This window comes from Rhinopithecus bieti, unplaced genomic scaffold (genome assembly GCF_001698545.2).
Source record: "Rhinopithecus bieti isolate Rb0 unplaced genomic scaffold, ASM169854v2 scaffold_30479, whole genome shotgun sequence".
Lineage (NCBI taxonomy): Eukaryota > Metazoa > Chordata > Mammalia > Primates > Cercopithecidae > Rhinopithecus > Rhinopithecus bieti.
Genome location: NW_016813201.1, coordinates 466,766 through 490,620, shown reverse-complemented (window position 1 = coordinate 490,620; position 23,855 = coordinate 466,766). Strand labels below are relative to the sequence as shown.

The window sequence follows — 23,855 nt, the reverse complement described above, 5'->3', positions numbered from 1 at the left end:
CAGTATTGGGGTGGGAGTTACCCGATTTTCCAGGTGTTGTGTGTCTCAGTTCCCCTGGCTAGGAAAACGGATTCCCTTCCCCCTTGCGCTTCCCAGGTGAGGTGTTGCCTCACCCTGATTCAGCTCTCGCTGGTCGGGCTGCAGCAGCTGACCAGCACCGATTGTCCGGCACACCCTAGTGAGATGACCCCAGTACCTCAGTTGAAAATGCAGCAATCACCGGTCTTCTGTGTCGCTTGCGCTGGGAGTTGGAGACTGGAGCTCGAGATCCTGTCTTTCTCATCCCCTTATTAACCCCACTAGCACTTACATTTTTAAACGTGAAGCGAATAACTGTATACTGTCTTATTTTGTATTTTATGTGTTCTTAAGTCTCAGCTTTTAAATATGTCACTATCTTTCAGAACAGAAACTATGTCTTTATCTGCCCTTGTATTACCCATAGGACCTTGCATAATGGTAGGTGCATCGTAGGTATTAAATAATATGTTGAGTGATTGAGATATGTGAGATAAGTTATGAAGCCAAGATTTTCATACCATATCTCATTTTTATTTTACCACTATACATAACATAGGAATATTTATATACCTACTGGAAGGTACTAAGCTTATGTGTTGTTGTATATTATAAATGATTTCCATATCAAGAAAGGAGAAATGGAAACAGTGTAGCTCTTGCTGATACCTCTGTTTTCCATTAACAATAATGCATGTACGCCTATAGATGGCTGTCTGCCAGGAATTGCATCATTTATACTGGTTTTTAATATGCCTCCTGGCATTTCAGTTTCTGTTCTCAGCAGGCAACCTTACTCACACTGAATTCTCTAATATTTGTACTCAGATAAATGCCTAGAGAGCTGTGAAAGGTATTTCTTCTTTTGCATCTTTGTGGTTTCAGATGGTTGGAAAGTGGTTTATTCAAATATAATTTAAAATATGAATCATAATAATTTCCTAGAATGTATATTCCATTTTTCTATTAATGGACGTGAATTTTTCTGTATTAAATTTTGTCTCCTATATATGATTACTCCCGGGCTTTGTCATTGTCTGCCCTCAGAAGATGAGGAATATATCTTACCTGCTGCCAGAGAGCAGGCACCCTGTGGAATGCCTGTGCCCGAACTCATAAAGGGAAGCAAAGAAACAGGTAAAGGAAAAATGAAAAATTATTAATACTTTCCTTGAACAAATTGGGGGTAGAGTGTGACAAGGAAGCAGGGAAGAAGGGAGAAGAGATGCATAGAATGTGTAATGATTAAGCCACGGTATTTGTGGTATCCGTCACTTTGAGTTTCTATAATTTCTATAAATTTATAATTTCTAAGTTGAGAATATTTCAAATTATCTCTTCTGGCTACTTTAAATATATAATACATTGTTATTAACTAGAGTCACCTAACTCTGCTGTCAAACATTGAGACTTATACCTTCTATCTAATGTATGTTTGTACTCATTTACCAGCCTCTCTTCATTCCCCCTCCCACCATACACCCTTATCAGCCTCTGGTATCTATCAGTTTTCTCTCTACTTCCATGAGATCAACTTTTTTTTTGCTACCTTCTGCATGTAAGTGAGAATATGCAGCATTTAACTTTCTGTTCCTGGTTTATTTCACTTAGCATGATGACCTCCAGTTCCATCTATGTTGCTGCAAATGGCATGATTTCATTCTTTTTTATGTCTGAATAGTATTTCATTTTGTATGTATATCACACATTTTCTTTATCCATTCTTCCATTGATGGACACTTAGGTTGATTCCATATCTTTGCTATTATGAATAATTCTCCAATAATATATATACTGATATACTGATTTGATATACTGATTTCTTTTCCTTTGGATAAATACCCTGTAGTGGGATTGCTAGATTGTACGGTAGTACTGTTTTTAGTGTTTTGAGAAATCTCCATGCTGTTTTCTATAGTGGCTGTACTAATTTACATTCCTATCAACAATGTATAAGAGTTCCCTTTTCTCTGTATCCCTACCAGCATCTGTTATTATTTTCTCTTTTTAATAAAGTAGCTGTTCTAACTGGGGTAAGATGATATCTCATTGTGGTTTTGATTGGTATTTCCCTGGTGATTAGTAGTGATGAACATTTTTTTCATATACCTGTTTTGTATTTGTATGTCTTCTTTAAAAAAATGCCTTTGTATGTCCTTTGCCCACTTTTTAATGGAATTATTTGGTTTTTTACACTAAGGTTTTTTTTTTTGTTTTGTTTTTTTAAGTTTCTTGTATATTGTGGATATTACTCCCTTGTTAGACAAATGGATTGCAGGCATTTTCTCCCATTCAGCAGGTTGTCTCTTCATTCTGTTGATTGTTTCCTTTGCTGTGCAGAGGCTTCTTGGTTTAATATAGTCCCATTTGTCTATTTCTGTTTTTGTTATCTGTGCTTTTGAGGTCTTAGCCATAAAGTCTTTGCCTAGACCAATGTCTTGAAGTATTTTACCTATGTTTTCTAATAGTAGTTTTATAGTTTGGGGTCTTACATATAAGTCTTTAGTCCATTCTGAGTTGATTTCTGTATATGGTGAGAGAGGTGTCCAATTTCATTCTGCTGGATATGGATATCCAATTTTCCCAGTACCATTTATTGAAGAGGGTGTCCTTTCCCCAGTGTGTGTTTTTGGTGCCTTTGTTGAAAATCCTCTGGCTGAAAATATGTCAGTTTATTTCTGGATTTTCTACGCTGTTCTCTTGGTCTATGTGTCTTGTTTTTTATGCCAATTGCATGTTGTTTTAAATACTGTAGCCTTGTAATATATTTTGAAGTCAGATGATGTGATGCTTCCAGCTTTGTTCTTTTTGCTCAGGATTGTTTTGGCTTTTTGGACTCTTTTGGTTCCATGCAAATTTTAAGATTTTTTTCTATCTCTGTGAAAAATGACATTGGTATTTGAAAGGGACTGCATTGAATCTGTAGATTGCTTTGGTCATTGCTATGGTCATTTTAATGATATTAATTTTTCTGATTCATGAACATACAATGTCTTTTCATTTGTTTTGTCTTATTTCATCAGTGTTTTGTTTACCTTGTAAAGATTTTTCACCTCCTTGGTTAAATTTATTTCCAGGTATTTTTTTGGAGCTATTGTAAAGGGAATTGGCTTCTTGATTTCTTTTTCACCTAATCCATTATTGGTATATAGAAACATTACTGATTTTCATATGTTGATTTATGTCCTGCAATTTTACTATTTTTATCAGATCTCAGAGTTTTTTTTTTTGGTAAAGTCTTTAGGTTTTTCTAGATACAAGATTATAATCATCAGCAAAGTGGTCAATTTTTTTCCCAATTTGAATGCCTTTTATTCCTTTCTCTTGCCTGATGCTCTGGCTAGGACTTGCAGTACTGAGTTGAATAGGAGTAATGAAAGTGTGTATCCTTGTCTTGTTCCAGTTCTTAGGGGAAAGGCTTTCAGCTCTTCCCCATTCCGAATGATGTTAGCTGTGAGTTTTTCATATGTGGCCTTTATTGAGATATGTTCCTTCTATTCCTAGTTGGTTGAGTTTTATCATGAAGGGACATTGAACTTTATCAAATACTTTTTCTGCATAAATTGAGATAATCATATCTTTTATGTCCTTCATTCTTTTGATGTGATATATCACATTTATTGATTTGTATATGTTGAACCGTCCTTGCATCCCTGGGATAAATTCCATTTGATTATGATGTATTTTTTTGATGTGTTGTTGGATTTGGTTTGCTACTATTTTGTTGAGAATTTTTGCATTTATGTTCATCAGGGATATTGGCTTGTAATTTTATTTTTTAGTTGTGTCCTTGTCTGGTTGTTTTCTTATCAGGGTAATGTTGGTCTCACAGAATGAGGCAGGGAGAATTCCCTCCTCTTCAATTTTTGAGAATATAGTTTGAGAGAATTGGTATTAGTTCTTCCTTGAAAGTTAGGTGTAGTTCAGCAGTGAAACCATCTGGTCCTGGACTTGTCTTTGTTGGGAGACTTTTTTTCACAGATTTAATCTCATTGCTCATTATTGGTCTGTTCAGATTTTCCATTTCTTCCTGATTTAATTTTGGGAGGTTGTATGTGTCCAGAAATTTTTCATTCCCTCTAGGTGTTCTGGTTTGTTGGTGTTTATAGTTGTTTATAATAGTCTTTTGTATTTCTGTGGTATCAGTTGTAATGTCTTCTTTTTCATATCTGATTTTATTTATTTAAGTTTTCTCACACTCTGTTTTGGGTTAGTCTAGCAAGTGGTTTGCCAATTTTGTTTATCTTATCAAAAAAACTTTTCATTTTATTGATCCTTTTCACTTTATTTTATTTTTGTAGCCTCTATTTTGTTGAGTTCTGCTTCAATCTTTATTATTTCTTTCCTTCTGCTTATTTTAGATTTGGTTTGCTCTTGCTTTTCTAGTTCCTTCAAGTGTATAGCTAGATTATCTATTTGAAATCTGTCTGCTGTTTGATATAGGTGTTTACTGCTAAAAGATTCCCTCTTAGCACTGCTTTTGCTAAATTCCATAGGTTTTTGGGATGTTGTATTTCAATTTTTGTTTGTTTCAAGGAAGTTTTTTATTTCCTCCTTATGTTTTTCTTTGACCCAAAGTTGTTCAGGAGCATGTTGTTTAATTTCCATGTATTTGTAGTTTCCAAAGTTCCCCTTGTTAGTGATTTTTAGTTTTATTGTGGTTTGAGATGATACTTGATACAATTTTGAGTTTTCAAAATTTATTGAGAATTATTTTGTGTTCTAACATATAGTCTATCCTGGAGAATATTCTATGTGCTGGTGAAAAGAATGTGTATTCTGTAGCTGTTGGAGGAAATGTTCTGTATATGTCTGTTAGGTCCCTTTAGTTTAATGTACAGTTTAAATATAATGTTTTTTTGTTAATTTTCTGTCTCATGCTGAAAGTAGGGTGTTGAAGTCCTCAGCAATTGACATATTGGAGTCGATCTCACCTTTTCAATCTAAAATTTACTTTATATACCTGGTTACTCTGGTGTTGGTTTAGAATTGTTATATGCTGTTGATGAATTGATCCCTTTATCATTATATAACGACCTTTTTTGTATCTTTTTTACTGTTTTTGACTTAAAGTCTGTTTTATCTGATATGAGTATAGTTACTCCTGTTCACTTTTGGTTTCCCTTTGCATGGAATATCTTTTTCCATCTCTTTCTTTTCATTCTATATGTCTTTACAGGTGAGATGATTTTCTGGTAAGTAGCATATAATGGGGTCATGTTCTTTAATCCATTAAGCCAGTCTATATTTTTTAAAGGGAACATTTACTCTGTATTCAAAGTTATTATTGATATGTGAAGGCATGTTCCTGTCATTGATTTCTGGTTGGTTTGTATATCCTTTATTCCCTTCTTTCTCCCTTTTTGTTTATCACTGGAGTTTGGTGATATTCTGTAGTAATCTTTGAGTTTGTAACTCTTCTTTGTTTGTGTGTTTGCTCTACCAATGGTCTTTATATTTTGTGTGTGTTTTCATGATGGTATTTATTGTTCTTTTAATTCTGGATGTAGGACTCCCTTAAACATTTCTTGTAGGACCAATCTAGTGGTGATGAATTCCCTCAGCTTTTGCATGTCTGGAAAAGACTTTATTTCTCCTACATTTATGAAAGATAACATTACTAGGTATAGTATCCTCACTATATTAGTTAGAAGATTTTTTCTTTCAGCACTTTTAGAATATCATCTCATTCTTTCCTGGCCCATAAAGTTTCTGCTGAGAAATCTGCTATTAGTGTGATGGGGATTCGTTTAAGTGATTAGAGACTTTTCTCTTGCTATTTTTAGAATATTCTCTTAGTCTCTGACTTTGACAGTTTAACTATAATGTCTTATGGTGAAGACCTTTTTGAATTTATCTATTTGGAGATCTTTGAGCCTCTGTATCTGGAAGTCTAAATCTCATGCTAGACTTGGGAAGTGTTCATCTGTTATTTCGTTAAATAGGTTTTCTAATCCATTTGTTTTCTGTTGCCTTCTCTTCTACTTGATCTACTCTATTATTTAAGCTTTCAAATATATTTTGCATTTCATTCAATGAATTCTTCAGTTCCGGAATTTCTGTTTGGTCCTTTTTTACAATATCTTTCTCTTTGGTAAAATTGTAATTTATATCTCAAATTGTTTTCTAATTTCTTGGTATTGTCTTTCAGTATTCTCTTTTTTTAAAAAAAGGATATCTTTTTCATTAGAATTATGTTATTGCTAAATGATCATACATTTGTTTCATATGCTTATCAGTCATTTGCAGTTTGATTTTTCATATACTACCTCTGACCATTTTATTTGGGGAGGCTTTTAATAAACTAGTAGTTCTCCTTATAAAATAAAGTTATAATTTTTAACATGTGTTCAGACATTTTCCCTTGGCTTGTTATATGTGATGTTTTAAAAAACTTTTTTTTCAATCATTTTTGGAGCACAAGTGGTCTTTTGTCACATGGATAAGTTCTTTAGCAGTAATTTCTGAGATTTTGGTGTATTCATCACCTGAGCAATATATACATACCCAGTGTGTAGTCTTTTATCCCTCACATCCTTCCCACCCTTCCCCCCAAGTTCCCAAAGTTCATTATATTGTTCCTATGCCTTTGTATCATCATAGCTTAACTCCCACTTATAAGTGAGAACATACAGTATTTGGTTTTCCATTTCTGAATTACCTCTTTTAGAATAATGGTCTCCAACCACATCCAGGATGCTGTAAATGCCATTATTTTATTCCTTTTTAGGGCTGAGTGGTATTCCCTGATGTATCTATACCACATTTCCTTTATCCACTCATTGTTTGAGGGGTATTTAGGCTGGTTCCATATTTTTGCAATTGTGAATTGTGCTGCGATAAACATGCATACACAAATGTCTTTTTCATATAATGAGTTCTTTTCCTCTGGGAAGTCAGTAGTGGGATTTCTGGATCAAATGATAGTTCTATTTTTAGTTTTTTAAGGAATCTCCACACTGTTTTCCATAGTGGTTATACTAGTTTACATTCTCATTCTCACCATCAGTGTAAAAGTGATCCCTTTTCACTACATCCACACCAATTTCTTTTATTTTTTGATTCTTTAATTACGGCCATTCTAGCAGAAGTAATATGATATCACATTGTGATTTTGATATGTGTTTCCCTGATAATTGGTGATGTTGAGCGTTTTTTAATGTTTATTGGCCATTTGTATATCTTATTTTGAGAACTGTCTATTCATGGCCTTAGCCCACTTTTTGATGGGGTTGTTTTCTTGATGCTGATTTGTTTGAATTTCTTTAGATTCTGGATATTAGTCCTTTGTCAGATGCATAGTTTATGAATATTTTCTCCCATTTTGTGGGTGGTCTGTTTACTCTGCGGATTATTTCTTTTGCTATGCAGAAGCTTTTTAGTTTAATGAAGTCCCATCGATTTATCTTTGTTTTTGGTTGCATTCGCTTTTGGGTTCTTGGTCATGAACTTAATGACTACACCAACATCTAGAAGAGTTCCAATGTTACCTTCTAGAATTTTTATTCTTTCAGGTCTTAGATTTAAGTATTTGATCCATATTGAGTTGATTTTTGTATATGGTAAGAAATGAGGATCCAGTTTTATTCTTCTACATGTGGCTTGCCAGTTATCCTGGCACCATTTGTTGAATAGGGTGTCCTTTCCCTACTTTGTTTTTGTTTTTTGTTGTTGAAAATCAGGTGGCTGTAAGTATTTGACTTTATTTCTGGGTTCTCTATTCTGTTCCATTGGTCTGCATGCCTGTTTTTATACCAGTACCACGCTGTTTTGGAAACCATAGCCTTGTAGTATAGTTTGAAGTTGGGTAATGTGAAGTCTTCACATTTTTTTTTTTTTTTTTTTTTTTTTCCCTAGAGTTGTTTTGGCTATGTAGGTCTTTTTTGGTTCCATAAGAATTTTAAGATTGTTTTTTCTAGTTCTGTGAAGGATGATGATGGTACATTGATGGAAATTGCTTTGAATCTGTGGATTGCTTTTGGCAATATGGTCATTTTCACAATATTGATTCTACCCATCCATCAGCATGGGGTGTGTTTCCATTTGTGTTATCTGTGATTTTTTCAGCAGTTTCGTAGTTTTCCTTGTAGCGATCTTTCACCTCCTTGGTTAAGTATATTCCTAAGTATTATATTCTTTTGCAGCTGTTGTAAAAGGGATACAGTTCTTTATTTGATTCACAGCTTAGTCACTGTTGGTATATAGCAGTGCTGCTGATTTGCTTACATTGATTTTGTATGCTGAAACTTTACTGAACTCATTTATCAGATCCAGGAGCTTTTTGGATGAGTCTTGAGGGTTTTCTAGGTTTACGATCATATCATCAGCAAAGAGCAACAGTTTGACTTCCCCTTTACCAATTTGGATGCCCTTTATTTATTTCTCTTGTCTGACAGCAATGGCTAGGACTTCCAGTACTACATTGAATAGAAGTGATGAAAGTGATCATCCTTGCTTTGTTCTAGTTCTCAAGGATGATGTTTTCAGCTTTTCCCCATTCAGTATAATATTGGCTTTCGGTTTGTCATAGATAGTTCTCATTACCTTAAGGTATGTCCCTTCTATGTCAATTTTGCTGAGTATTTTAGTCATAAAAGGATGCTGAGTTTTGTCAGATGTGTTTTCTGCACCTATTGAGATGATCATGATTTATTTAAAAATATATATATATTTCTGTGATTTATCACATGTATTGACTTGTATATGTTAAACCATCCCTGTATCTCTGATATGAAACCCAATTGATCATGGTGTATTATCTCTTTGATATGCTATTGGATTTGATTAGCTATTAAATAGTATTTTTGTTGAGTATTTAGCATCTATGTTCATCAGGGATATTAGTCTATAGTTTTTCTTTTACTTTTTTGTTATGTTATTCCTGGTTTTGGAATTAGGGAGATACTTGTTTCATAGAATGATGTAGGGAGGAGTCCTTCTTTATCTTTTGGAATAGTCTCAGTAAGATTGGTATCAGTTCTTTGAATGTCTTAGAGAATTCAGCTGTGAACCCATATAGTCCTGGACTTTTTTATTGTTGGCAATTTTTTTACTGCTGTTTCAGTCTCACTGCTTGTTATTGGTCTGTTCAGAGTTTCTATTTCTTCCTGATTTAATTTGAGGGGGTTGTCTATTTCCAGGAATGTATCCATTTCCTGTAGATTTTCTGGATTGTGTGTATAAAAGTGTTCATAGTAGTCTTGAATAATGTTTTGTATTTCAGTTGTACTGGTTGTAATATCTCACATTTCATTTCTAATTGGGTTTATTTGAATCTTCTCTCTTCTTTTCTTACTTAATCTCACTAATGGCCTATCAATTTTATCTTTTAAAAAACATCTTTTGTTTCCTTTGTTTTATTTTATTTTTTTTAGAGACAATGTCTCACTCTGTTGCCCAGACTGGAATACAGTAGCACGATCTTGGCTCACTGCAACCTCCACCTCCTGGGTTCAAGTGATTCTCTTGCCTTAGCCTCCTGAGTAGCTGGGATTCCAGGTGTGCACCACCATGCCTGGCTAATTTTTGTATTTAAATGTATTGAGACTTGTTTTGGTCTATCTTGGAGAATGTTCCATGTGCTGAAGAAAAGAATATATATTTTGCAGTTGTTGGGTAGAATATTCTGTAAATATCTGTTAAGTTTATTTGTTCTAAGATATAGTTTAAGTCTGTTGTTTCTATGTTGATTTTCTGTCTTGATAACATGTTATATGGTTTGACTGTGTCCTCACCCAATCTCATCTTGAATTGCAGCTCCCATAATTCCCACTTGTAGTGGGAGGGACTCAGTGGGAAATAATTGAATCATGGGGGCAGTTTCCCCCATACTTGTTCTCATGGTACTGAATAAGTCTCATGAGATCTGATGGTTTTGTAAGGGGAAACGCTTTTTCACTTGGCTCTCATTCTCTCTTATCTGATGCCATGTAAGGTGTGCCTTTTGCCATGATTAAATAGTCCATTAAACCTCTTTTTTTATTTTTTTATTTTATAAATTACAGAGTCTTGGGTATGTCTTTATCAGCTGCATGAAAACGGACTAATACAGTAAATTGGTACCAGTAGAGTGGGTCACTGCTATAAAGATACCTGAAAATGTGGAAGCAACTTTGGAACTGGGTAACAGGCAGAGGTTGGAGCATTAGGAGGGCTCAGAAGAAGACAGGAAAATGTGGGAAAGTTTGGAACTTCCTAAAGACTTGTTGAATGGCTTTGACCAAAATGCTGATAATGATATGAACAATGAAATGCAGGCTGAGGTGGTCTCAGATGAAGATGAGGAACTTGTTGAGAACTGGAGTAAAAGTTATTTTTGCTATGTGTTAGCAAAGAGACTGGTGGCATTTTGCCCCTGCCCTAGAAATTTGTAGAACTTTGAACTTGAGGGAGATGATTTAGAGTATCTGGTGGAAGAAATTTCTAAGCAGCAAAGCATTCGAGAGGTTACTTGGGTGCTGTTAAAAGCATTCAGTTTTCATGAATCAGCATAAAAGTTCAGAAAATTTGCAGCCTGACTATATGATAGAAAAGAAAAGCCCGTTTTCTGAGGAGAAATTCAAGCCAGCTACATAAATTTGTATAAGTAATGAGGAGCCAAATGTTAATCATCAAGACAATGGGAAAAATGTCTCCAGAGGATGTCAGAGACTTTTGTAGTAGCCCCTTCCATCACAGGCCTGGAGGCCTGTGAGGAAAAAATGGTTTTGTGTGCCAGGCTTAGAGGTTCTCTGCTGTGTGCATCCTAGGTACTTGGTGCCCTGTGTCCTAGACACTCTAGCCATGGCCAAAAGGGGCCAAGGTACAGCTCAGGTTGTGGCTTCAGAGAGTGTAAGCCCCAAGCCTTGGAAGCTTCCACGTGATGTTGAGTCTGTAGGTGCACAGAGGTCAAGAATTGAGGTTTGGGAACCTCTGCCTAGATTTCACAGGATGTATGGAAACACCTGGATGTCTAGGCATAAGTTTGTTGCAGGGGCTGGGCCCTCATGGAGAACCTCTCCTAGGACAGTGAGGAAGGGAAATGTGGGGTGAAGCCCCAACACTGAGACCCCACTGGGGCACTGCCTAGTGGAGCTGTGAGAAGAGGACCACTCTCCTCCAGACCCCAGAATTTTAGATCTGACAGTTTGCATTGTGCACTTGAAAAGTCTGCAGATGCTTAATCCCAGCCCATGAAAGCAGCCAAAAGTGGGGCTGTCCCCTGCAGGGCTTTCAGACCTTGCCCCTCCACATATGCCTACTCCATCAGTGGCACCTCCTGGGCTCTCCTGCACTTGCTGGTATCCATAGCAACTCCCCTTTGTCCCCTGGACTCTGCTCAAGAAAATTTGTACCCAGTCAAAATCACTACCAATTTCAGTTGGGAGCTTCCTTTGCCCTGTGACCCCCACTCCAATTCTGCTGGCTACCTTCCTCAAGGTTCCCTGTCAGATAAAGTCAGGGATGGCTTCACTGGACTCAAGCAGGAGACTGGGAGTATATGCAAGGCAGTTACTGCTGCTACTTCTACTTTTATGTTTTGTGGGACTCCCTAAGTCCATTTCATCTCTAGGTAAGGTTAAAACCTCCCATGACCTGGATTTTCAGATTCCCCAGTGGGGATGTGTGTTTGGAAGTAGGTTTTCTCCCCTTCACACTTTGGTAACTCAGTTTTTCACCTGTTTTGCAGTTTGTAGCAACGTGCTGCTTCCTTCAAAGGATCTGTTAATTCTTTCTGTCTTCCTGGTATGTTCTTGCAGTAGTTCTTGGAGCAAAAGATCATGGTGTGAGTCTCCACATGCTGTTTTGTCCATCCATGTGGGAGCAGCTCATTAGCTCTGTCTCCTATCTGCTGTTTTATGTTATATGTCTGTTTTTCAATATTCTCTTATAGCTCATGGAGCTTCTTTAATATCAATATTTCTAATTCTTTTAGGGATTTTGTAAATTTCTTTTTGATTGGGATCTGCTCCTGGAGAATTATTTTCTTTTGCGAGTATCACATTTTCTTGCTTTTTTATATTTTTTTATTTGTCCGTATTTTTATGTTAATATCTGAGTCTCTGGTGTAACAGTTGCTCCTCCGAATTTTTTAAATTTGCTTTTGGAGATTTTCTTGTCACCTCTCTGCCTTCTTGGTGGGCCCTTGAGGTGCACAGTGCAGGTGTGGAGTGAGGCTGTGAGTGTGACTGTAAAGCCTAGGCTTGGAGCCTGGTAGGCAGAGTGTGGGGTGCACAAGAGCTACAAATTTTACATTAGTAAAAAGTAGAATTTTTTTTTAGGCTATGTTACTTCATATTCAGAAATGTGTTCATAAATATTATGAACTGTTATGTAGATGTTTTGTGTGGCCAACAGAATGATGCTTTGAATTCTGAACACTCTATTGAAAAATATTTTAATGATTAATTTATACATTCTGATGTACATATTGGTGCAAGTTCTCTGGTAATTGCTCAGGAGAGAGCAATCAAACAAGAACTCATATAGTAATGTGAATTTTAATCATATAGTTAATCTAATTTAGAATCATTTTATTAGACACAAAAGTTTAAAATTGAGCATAGTTTTGTGTTACAGTTCTGGGATTGGGGTAATCTTTCTGCCTCTCCCCAAACATTTGATTAACATTTTATAAAATTTAGGTTAGCTCATTCATTCATTCTTTTTTCCAGACGGTATATCTTGAGAAATATATTTGAATATTCACCTCTCTATATGTCATTTGAATAATTACATGTGTTTTATATCATTGTTACTATTTTGACAAACTCAAGATAGTTGGCCATCTATATTTTATCATTAATATGTAGATAAAATCATAATAGAGGGAATCTAGTGATCTATATCAGAGAATGGAAAGAATATCACCCTTTCAATATATGTAATGTTGTCTAATATGTAGCCTCAGTTCATGTAGCTTTTTAGTATCTTTAATGGCACTATCCAGTTGAATGTGATTGCATAAGAGGGCTCAAAGAAGGTAGCACAGTAGGAGTGGGGAGAGGATTGGGTTAGGGAACGGACAAAAAAGTAAAGCAGTTGGTCAACACTTCTATTTAAAAGGAAATGCACAGTTGATAGAAATGGTAATGTTTATGTTCAATCTTAACAGCAAAATATATTTCAAACTCATGCTTAGACTGGAAGTAGAACATTGCCAGCTGAAAGAACGAATGCCAGATCTACAACATTCTGTCACTGAGCCATACATAGGTCTGTGATTTGTTTTCCTTAGCTTTTCTTAATAACTTTGTTTTTGCAAAATAAATATTTTTTTTGAAATGAAGTTAATGGATTTATTACTATGTTAAGCCAGAAGATTTTGGAGAGGCACAGAGGGAGAAACAAATAAAAGGATTGAAAGGGCCTGGTTAGATTTGGGAGCTGCTAATAGAAAGAAAGAGAGAGCTAATTAAGCATGCCATGTTCTCTAGCTCCTTTTATTTTGCTTATGTTTGTTTGTCTTCTCTTTCTCTAACCTTTTGCTTTTAGCCTGTCTTTATTTTTTAAGTTTTCTGTTAAAAGCAGCATTTTCTTCGAATACTTGTCATCATCATCCTTCTATGTCAGATTTTGTCCAGTGTTCTCAGATTCTTCTCACCAGAATCACATTCCAAACACAAGCCTGTCTTTGTGTCTTTTTAAAAACTCAGTGAAAAGCAAATTGGAATATGAGCTGAAAAACAAAACATACTTTGTTAATGTCTTTGAAAAATTAACTTTAGCATAACCTGTTTTGTAGCTCTTATTTTCTAAAGAAGAAAGTTTATTTTCTTGCAAATGCTAAATCATAGATTTCTTTATTAATAATCTTATTTTCTTTGGCTAGATATTGTATTCACTCATATGCTTGTACCTGGGAGACTACATTATCATTTTCTCCATTTCCTATCCTCTTTTAAAGGAAAAAAGTTGGTTACTGAAGTAAAGCTCAGAATTGTCACTGAGTTAGAAGAGAGTCATTTAGTACCTCATTTTACTCTGTAATATTTGCCTGATGTTATATGTTATTATGGGAGGAAGGACTGCAACTAAAAAACTTTCTAGGGTTGATAGCGAGAATTATACTAAAAAGTTACATTTTGCATAATTATAAGCATGTTTTGTTTATTGTTGCTGAAAAAAAAAAAAAGAAGAAAACCCAGCAGCAACCACCACTGTACCTCTTTTTTTCTCTAATGCCTTTCTTTTGCTCAAATCTTAAATCATTTTGGAGGCAGTTAGAAGGAGATGAAAATGATTTGTTGTGGATACTAGAATATTAAGTGGTCTGGCAAGCATTTGGATTTCTCTCTCAGAAGGAAAGGAGAAACATGCCAACTCTTTACCATGCCGAAATACAGAAACTAACGGGCTGATTCTGAAAACATCTTATGCCGCTGAAAACAGATGTTTGTAAGAATTACCACCTAATTATTTTCCTCTGCGAACCCCTGGGTTTTGTAAGAAGAGATTTAAAAAAACATATATTTGGGAATACATGTAAAGTTAATATCCTGCTTAACTTTTCTTCATGCCCATAACATTTGTGCTTTTTAGCTGCTACTAACTACCTTTTCTTGGTAATGTCATTCCTCACTCCTCAATTCCTGTGAATCCCTCTTAAGCATCTTTTAAATCAAAGCAGAATTCAAAGTACAGTGTACAGTAAAAATCCACCTTTCAAAATGATATGCAAAGAAATAATCAAAAGGTAAAAAATCAGAGCAAAGGATAGTCCCACTACATATGAGTAGCAAGATAAGAGTCAGGCTACCTGAGTTCAGATCTCAGCTTGGGCACTTGTTTGTTTTGTCGCCTTGTTCGTTCAACTTCCTTACGTCTCTGCCTCTCCATTTCCTCATCTGTCAAATGATGTTGATATGGATCTACCTAATAGTAAAATTGTGATGTTTAAATATGATAGCTCATGTAAATTATCAAGTCCAATGCCTGGTACTTGGTAAATGCTCAATAGAATTTTATTTTTGTTTTATTTTATTATTGTTATTATTTGTATAAAAGTTTTCTTAACTTTAGGAAAATGTTACTCTGAAAAACATTTTAATATCAATAAAATAGCGTATAAAGTAACATTCTGAACTAACTCATTTATTTAAGTGCCAAAATGAAGAGAAATGAAATCTGAGAAGTTATAATCAACTCAATATATATTGTATAGCTTCACAATTCAGAGTGGTTTCCCAAGAGCGATCTAAATCAGTAAATATCTAAATGATAAAATATTAATTCATTTAAGTACATATAATTGATAAAACCAAGACAACAAATTATTATGTGATTTACTACTTTGTGGATTTGCTTTAATAAATCCCTAACCCTAATGTTATAATTTTTAATTATTTCTAAATATGAATAATTCATATTAAGTATTTTTCTGAAGTTGGTAAACAGAAATTATATTAATATTTCCATTGTAAAAATGCATGCAAACTTCAGCCTAGCCTTTTGTTCCAACTATCAGAAATTCCCTGTCATTGTATTTGTAATCAGTAAGTTTAATGTAACATTATATTTACCAGACAACTGAGACCTCTCCGTGTTGGTAATTGAGATCAGTGTAATCAGTTTACCCCAAAGTAATGCTTAAGCAGCATTATTTTGACAGGCAACAGATGAGAAAAGAGGCAGCAACCCTGGAGATGGACAGTTAATTGTTTTTTTTTTCTAAAAGTCATGCTTTTTTTTTTTTTTTGAGACGGAGTCTCGCTCTATCACCCAGGCTGGAGTGCAATGGCGTGATCTTGACTCACTGCAACCTCTGCCTCCTGGGTTTAAGTGATTTTCCTGCCTCAGTGTCCCAAGTAGCTGGTATTACAGGTGCTGGATTACAGGTGCGCACCACCATGCCCAGCTAATTTTTTTTTTTTTTTGTATTTTTAGTAGAGATGGGGTTTTGCCACGTTGGCCAAGCTGGTCTCACACTCCTGACCTCAGGTAATCTACCTGCTTTGGCCTCCCAAAGTGCTGGGATTACAGGCATGAGCCACTGTGCACAGCCGCCATGCTTCTTTTTAACAAAGAGAACTGAAGAATTTATGGGAAACTAGAAAAGCATCTTTGTGTTTGTTTATACTGTTACATTTCAGAATTTAATTTTGGAAAATACAACCCAAAATTGCTTAAGGGTAAGAAAAAAGTATATACATTTGCCTTTTGGGGTTATATGAGTCCATTTGTAATAAATTATTAGTATTTCAGAATAGGTTCAATACTGTCTAGTTTCTAGGAGTGGAGGAATTGAAGGCCTTATTAATCTTTTTAATCTAGATGAGGGAAGTAAGGACTTAAAGGGTTAGTAAGAGAGAAACATAAGGTTTTTGTTTTTATGATATGCAATGGAAGGTAATCAGTGAGGATTAATCTGAGGGGCAATGTTATTATCTGAGAGAACAGTTCAAATTAATTATAGTTGTCACTTCCCCTAACTCAACTGAATGTAGTTCAGTTTCTTGTGACAAGTACATAGCTTACTTGAAGGGACCGAGACCTGGAGTTATAACCGTCCTTTGGCTAGGACAGGTGTTGAGGAAAACAGCCGAAGCCTTAGGTACTATATGGGTGTAGTCTTCCACCACCATTCCCCCTACACGTACCTCTCAAATCTCCAAGAGATTTGATGTTTCTAGATGAGTAGTTAACAAGAAAAGTTCAGGGTGAAATAATAATGAATTGTCCCAACAGATGGCAGGGTTCATTTTGGGGAATCCAAATGTCTAATCACTTAGCCAGGGACAGTTAGAGAAACTGAATTGCAAGACTGTATTCTTGGCATGAAAAGAGAATATTAGAGATCTTGGTGTTACCAATAAAAGACAAGATTACAAGAAACCAAGTTGTAAGCCTACTATTAAAGCCAGCCCCCCCCCCACCCCCAAAAAAATCAGCAACAAGAATAAATTGATGCAGAATTGGACAGGGGTTTCTGAACTCAGACCTGAAGTCAGGATTGGTCCCAACAGTCAGGGGAGAGGGGATGAGAAGAAGAAAGGCAGGTGGGTAGGAGGTCTCTAAGTGGGGGAATCATATGGCAATAGATGTGAGATAGAATAAACACCACCAGACTGAGGGTAGATAATTGATGTTACGTATCAGTGAGAGCATCTGTAAGTTGAAGAGACAAGATTCTGAAGGAGAGGACTCAATGGGAGGACAGATCCGTAGAAGGGGTGGGCTCAAGCAATACAAATATTCCCGGACCAAAGTCTCCGGGGAATTTTCTTGGGTAAATTCTAGTAGATTGAGTTTCTTAAAATGAAAACATAATTCTTGCTTTAAATCCTCCAAGGGACCCATAACACTGAGGAAAAAATGCAAATTCCATAACGTGGCACACATGATCTCCAGTTTGCCTTTGATTTTTGTCATTACAGGTGAGCAATTAAGAATTAACTAGAATGTGCCATCTTCTTTGAAGCTACTGTGCTTTGGTTTAATTCCTTTCTGAAATTTCCTGCTTGTTATACCCTCCTCTGCCTCACACTGACCATAACTCATTCTTTACCATTCAGCTTCCTTGACTGAGTCCTCCTCTTGTGCTTGCATAAAATTTTGTGCATACCAGTTGTTACAGTACTTACCCTTGGTGCTGGTTGACTGACCAATCAATCTTATTAACTGGAGTTCTTTGATGAATGAATATATGCATGACTAAGATGAGACTCTGAGAGGAGTGAATTATGGCTAAAATTTAGCACAGTTTGATGGTCTGCTTGTTTGAAGGGCCTCAGGCCTACTCATGATAACTTCCTGTTTGCAATGAAGGAGTCATCCAAAAACTTTCAAAAGATCAACGTTATCTGGCATCTGATTCTCAATAGAGCCCTTTGTGGAATACTGGTGTCTTATAAGGTCAGGATATATAGGAAAATCTCTGTTCTTGAGGGACTCTGGAATTCTGATTATGCCTTGGCTGTCAAGGGAGGTTTCAGGTTCTATATTTTGGAGAGTGTATTTTGAAGAAATGTAGAAGAAATTACATAGTCTCTGTCTTCCAGTCTGGTGGAGGAATGGCATTGGGGAGGACTTCTTCGGTGAGATTTTTATTCATGATTCTTGAAGCAGATATCTGGAGATCAGATAAGTCAGACTTTTTAGATTTCATAATGTAAGGGAGTTGTGGTGTGACAAAACACTATTTATTAATTATTTGTGTGCATCTGTGTATATTAGCCTTATTTATATTTTACAAGAAAAGTATTAGCATTCAGCTACAGTAAGATTATAAGAATAGCATCTGATATAGTTTAGATGTTTGTCCCCTGCAAACCTCACATTGAAATGTAATTCCCAGTGTTGGAGGTGGGGCCTGGTGGGAGATATTTAGGTCATGAAGGTAGATCCCTCATGACTGAATTCATTCTGTCCTCACCACAATAAGTGAGTTCTCCTGATCTGATTGTTTAAAAGTGTGTGACACCTCTCCCCATTGCCTCTGCTTTTTGCCATATGAGATGCCTCCTCCCGCTTTGCCTTCTGCCTTGACTCTAAGCTTCTTGAGGCCCTTACCAGAAGTAGATGCTGAAACCATGCTTGTACAGCCTGCAGAACTGTGAACCAATTAAACATCTTTTCTTTATAGATTACTCAGCCTCAGCAATGCAATAATGACATAATATAGCATCTCCAGGTATAGGACTGTCTATCTTCTCCCATAGTCAAAGAAACCACCTAGATCTGGGGCAGAAAATTGGTCTTGGGGTAATGGACATGGTCCAACTACCCCTTCCAAGTTGGGAACAGGATGGGGCACATTGACCTGCTGAAGAGTCTTCCAATTCTAAAGCAGTGGGCTAACGGTGAACTTAGAGGCTGAAGTGAAGGGTCAGGAGTTGGAAAGCAGTTTGATGACCAAGAAAGTTTATGGGGAAGTACCAAAAGCAATCACCTGAAACAGTGTGTAGGAGAAGGAAGTCTTTAATGGAGCAGACTTCGTCTTGGTCAGGAGTACCCTCTGAAAGGGACAGTTCCTCTGGACAGGTGAAACCTCTTTGGGACTCACCAGGAAAAGAGTAGTGTCTTTTTTTAGATGGAGTACCTGTTATCCATTTGACTTTCCCTCTTTTGCTGATACTTTCTGATACCCTATTGAAGTGAACAACACTTTAAATAAAAGTGATCACATAGAATAATTATAAAATTAATACTAAAAACTAAAGCATTGCTCCTCAAAGTGTGTTCCAAGGGATTCCTAAGAAATTTTATTGAAAAAGTTATCTGTGATTAAATTTATGTTTGGAAAATATTCTGCATCTATTCTTGGTGAATCATTCTGCATATTAGCATAATGCTATGATCTGAATGGTTGTGTCCTTAAATTTTTATGTAGTGATATTTTTCATAGAATTAGAAACAACTATTCTAAAATTCATGTGGAACCACAAAAGATCCCAAATAGTCACATCCAGTTCTAAACAAGAAGAGTAAAGCCAAAAGCATCACACTACCCAACTGCAAACTATACTACAAGGCTAAAGTAATCAAAACAGCATGGTACTGGTACAGAAACAGACATGTAGACCAATAGAACAGGATAGAGAACCTAGAAGTAAAGCCACAAACCTGCAATCATCTGATCTTCGACAAAGTTTACTAAAACAAGCAGTGGGGAAAGCACTCCGTTTTCAATAAATGCTGCTGGAAAAACTGGCTATGCATATGTGGAAGATTGAAACTGGACCCTTTGCTTTCACCATATACAAAGATTAACTGAAAATGGATTAAAGACTTACATGTAAAACCCAAAACAAAACCCTAGAAGAAAATTGAGGCAATACTGTTCAGGACAGTTTTGAGCAAAGATTTCATGATGAAAACACCAAAAGCAATTGCAACAAAATAAAAATTTGATAAATGGAATCTAATTAAAGAGCTTCTGCACAGCAAAAGAAACTATCATCACAGTGAACCTACAGACCACCTACAGAATGGAAGAGAATTTTTGCAGTCTATTCATCTAACAAAGGTCTAATATCCAGAGTCTACAAGGAACTTAAACAAATTTACAAGAAAAAACAACCCCATTAAAAAGTAGGCAAAGGACATGAACAGATGTTTCTCAAAGGAAGACATTCATGCAGCCAACAAACATATGAAAAAAAGCTCAACATCACTAATCATTAGAGAAATGCAAATAAAAACCACAATGAGGCCAGTGCGGTGGCTCACACCTTTAATCCCAGCACTTTGGGAGGCCAAGGTAGGTGGATCACCTGAGCTCAGGAGTTCAAGACCAGCCTGAGCAACATGGCAGAAACCCTATTTCTACAAACAATACAAAATTTAGGCATGATGGCTCATGCCTATAGTCCCAGATACTTGGAAGGCTGAAGCAGAAGGATCACTTGAGCCCAGAAGGCGGAGGTTGCAATGAGCTGAGAATTGCACCACTGAACACCAGCCTGGACGACAGAGGGAGACCTCGTCTCAAAAAAACACGAAAACAAAAACAAAACAAAAACAAACACCACAATGAGATAGCATCTCATGCCAGTCAGAATGGCAATTATTATAAAGTCAAGAAACAATAGATGCTGGCAAGATTGCAGAGAAAAAGGAATGCTTTTACACTGGGGTGGGAATGTAAATTAGTTCAACCATTGTGGAAGACAGTGCACGGATTCCTAAAAGTTCTGGAAGCAGAAATACCATTGACCCAACAATCCCATTACTGGATATATATCCAGAGGAATATAAATCATTCTTTTATAAAGGTACATGCACGTGTATGTTCATTGCAGCACTATTCACAATAGCAAAGATACGGAATCAGCCCAAATGCTCATCAATGATAGATTGAATAAAGAAAATATGGTACATGTACACCGTGGAATACCATGCAACCATAAAAAGGAACCAGATCATGTCCTTTGCAGGGACATAGAGGGAGGTGAAAGTCATTATCCTCAGCAAACTAATGCAGGAACAGAAAACCAAGCACCACGTGTTCTCACTTATAAGTGGGAGCTGAACAATGAAAACACATGGAGGGAAACAACACACACTGGGGCCTGTCAGATGGCATGGTGGGGGGAGAACATCAGGAAAAATAGCTAATGGATTCTGGGCATAATATCTAGGTAATGAGCTTATCTGTGTAGCAGATGGCACCTGTGTAACAAATCTGCACATTCTGTACATGTACCCTGGAACTTAAAAGTTGATGAAAAAAATAATAAAAAAATGGACAAAGGACATTAACAGATGGGTATCTTCTCAAAAGAAGATATACATGTGGCCAACAAACATATGAAAAAATGTCCAGCATCACAATTCATTAGAGAAATGCAAATCAACACCACAATGAGATACCATCTCACACCAGTCAGATTGGTGATTACTTAAAAGTCAACAAATAACAGAGGCTGATGAGATTGCAAAGGAAAGGGAATGCTTATACACTGTTGTATAAATGTGAATTAGTTCAGCCACTGTGGACAGCACTCTGGAGATCTCTCAAAGAACTTAGAACTACTATTCAACCCAGCAATGCTGTTACATATACCGAAAGGAATATAAATCGTTCTACCATTTATACATACATATGCATGCATATGTCCATTGTAGCACTATTGACAACGGCAAAGACATGGAATCAACCTGAATGCCCATCAGTAGTGGACTGCATAAAGAAAATATAGTATATTATATACCATGGAATACTATACAGCCATAAAAAAGAATAAAATCATGTCCTGTGCAGCAACATGGATGGAGCTGGAGGCCATTATCCTAAGCAAATTAATGTAGGAACAGAAAGCCAAATACCACATGTTCTCATTTATGAGTGGAAGCTAAACCTTGAGTACACATGGACACAAAGAAGGGAACAATAGACACTGGGGCCTACGTGAGGATAGAGGGTGAGAGGAAGGAGAAGATCAAAAAACTACCTATTGGGTACCATGCTTATTACCTGGATGATGAAATAATTTGCACACCAAACCATGTGACACACAACCCATATAACAAATCTGTATGTGTAACTTAAAAGTTGGAAAGAAAAAATTCATGTGTTGGAATCCTACCCCAAGATGATGGTATTCGGAGATGGGGCCTTTGCGGGGAGATTATGTCATAGGGCTCCACCCTCATAAATGGTATTAGTGTGTCAATGAAAAAAGTCAAACTCTGTAAAATTTTGAAGGGATTTATTCTGAGTCAAATGTGAGTGACCATGGCCCATGACACAGCCCTCAGGAGGTCCTGAGAACATGTGCTCAAGGTGGTTGGAGTGCAGCTTGGTTTTATACATTTTAGGGAGGCATGAGACATCAATCAAATACATTTAAGAAAAACACTGGGTTAGTCCAGAAAGACAGGACAACCCAAAGTGGTGGGGGCGGGGGGAAGCTTCCAGGCTGTAGGTAAATTTAAACATTTTCTGGTTGATAATTGGTTGAGTTTGCCTATAGACCTGGGATTGTTAGAAAGGAAATGTCCAGGTTAACATAAAAGATTGTGGAGACCGGGGCCTGGTGTGGTAGCTCACGCCTGTAATCCCAGCACTTTGGGAGGCCAAGGCAGGTGGATCACCTGAGGTCAGGAGTTTGAGACCAGCCTGGCCAACATGGCGAAACCTCATCTCTACTAAAACTACAAAAATTAGCTGGGCATGGTGGCAGGCCCTGTAATCCCAGCTACTTGGGAGGCTAAGGCAGGGGAATTGCCTGAATCCAGGAGGCAGAGGTTACAGTGAGCTGAGATCGTGCCGCTGCACTCCAGCCTGGGTAACAGAGCAAGATTCGTCTCCAAAAAAAAAAAAAAAAATTGTGGAGACCAGGGTTCCTTTGAAGTCTTATAGTGACTGCCCTTAGAGACAATAGATGACAAATGTTTACTATTCAGATCTTTAGAAAGTGCCAGACTCTTAGATAATCTCTTTAGGATTAGGAAGACTTGGAAGAAAAAGATCTAGCTATGTTAATAGAGATTCTTTACAGATGCAAATTTTCCCCCACAAAGGACAGCTTTGCAGGGCCATTTCAAGTTATGCAAATAAACATGTTTTGGGGTAAAATATTTTGATTTTTTCCTCCTCTAGAAACGTTATGCCAGAGTAGGTTTGGAAAATAAGTTACAGCATATAGGGTTAAATAAAACCCATCTGATGAGAATTTATGGTTTGTAGGGCATGACTCCTCAAAACCCTTAGATACGAATTTGGGCAAGATGAAAAAAAAAAAAAAATCAGAGCTTAGTCCTCAAATGCATTTATTAAAGAATTCCCAGAGAGAGCCCTTGCCATGTGAGGTTATAGTGAGAAAAAGACCATCTGTGAACCAGGAAGCAGGCCCTCAACAGACACCAGACCTGCGGGCACCTTGATATTGGACTTCTCAGTCTCTGGAACTGTGAGAAATTTCTGTTGTTTATAAACCATCCAATCTATGCTATTTTTGTTACAGCGCCCAGATGGACTAAGGTGCATAATAAAAGCTCTTAGAAGCATTACAGGAAAAAAAAAACCCAAGATTATTATTTCCAATCTTAGTTTACTGTGAAACCATTTTTGGGATGTGATGGGGAGCTTAGTGTAGAATACACTTTGACCACACTAAAATATGGGGTTAGGCCGGGCGCGGTGGCTCAAGCCTGTAATCCCAGCACTTTGGGAGGCCGAGACGGGCGGATCACAAGGTCAGGAGATCGAGACCATCCTGGCTAATATGGTGAAACCCCGTCTCTACTAAAGAATACAAAAAACTAGCCGGGCGACGAGGCGGGCGCCTGTAGTCCCAGCTACTTGGGAGGCGGAGGCAGGAGAATGGCGTGAACCTGGGAGGCGGAGCTTGCAGTGAGCTGAGATCCCGCCACTGCACTCCAGCCTGGGCGACAGAGCCAGACTCCATCTCAAA

The 23,855-nt window shown here is 36.9% G+C and overlaps 1 protein-coding gene across 1 annotated transcript in view; it reads left to right on the top strand.

Moving 5' to 3' along the window:
* Positions 1-1,081: 1,081 nt before the first annotated feature.
* Positions 1,082-23,855, top strand: part of LEKR1 (leucine, glutamate and lysine rich 1) — a gene marked incomplete at its 5' end in the record, with an annotated part of 183,883 nt that continues 161,109 nt past the window's right edge. Inside the window, 1 exon segment of the mRNA XM_017847763.1 lies at positions 1,082-1,155. Within this exon segment, the coding sequence (XP_017703252.1) occupies positions 1,082-1,155 (74 nt within the window).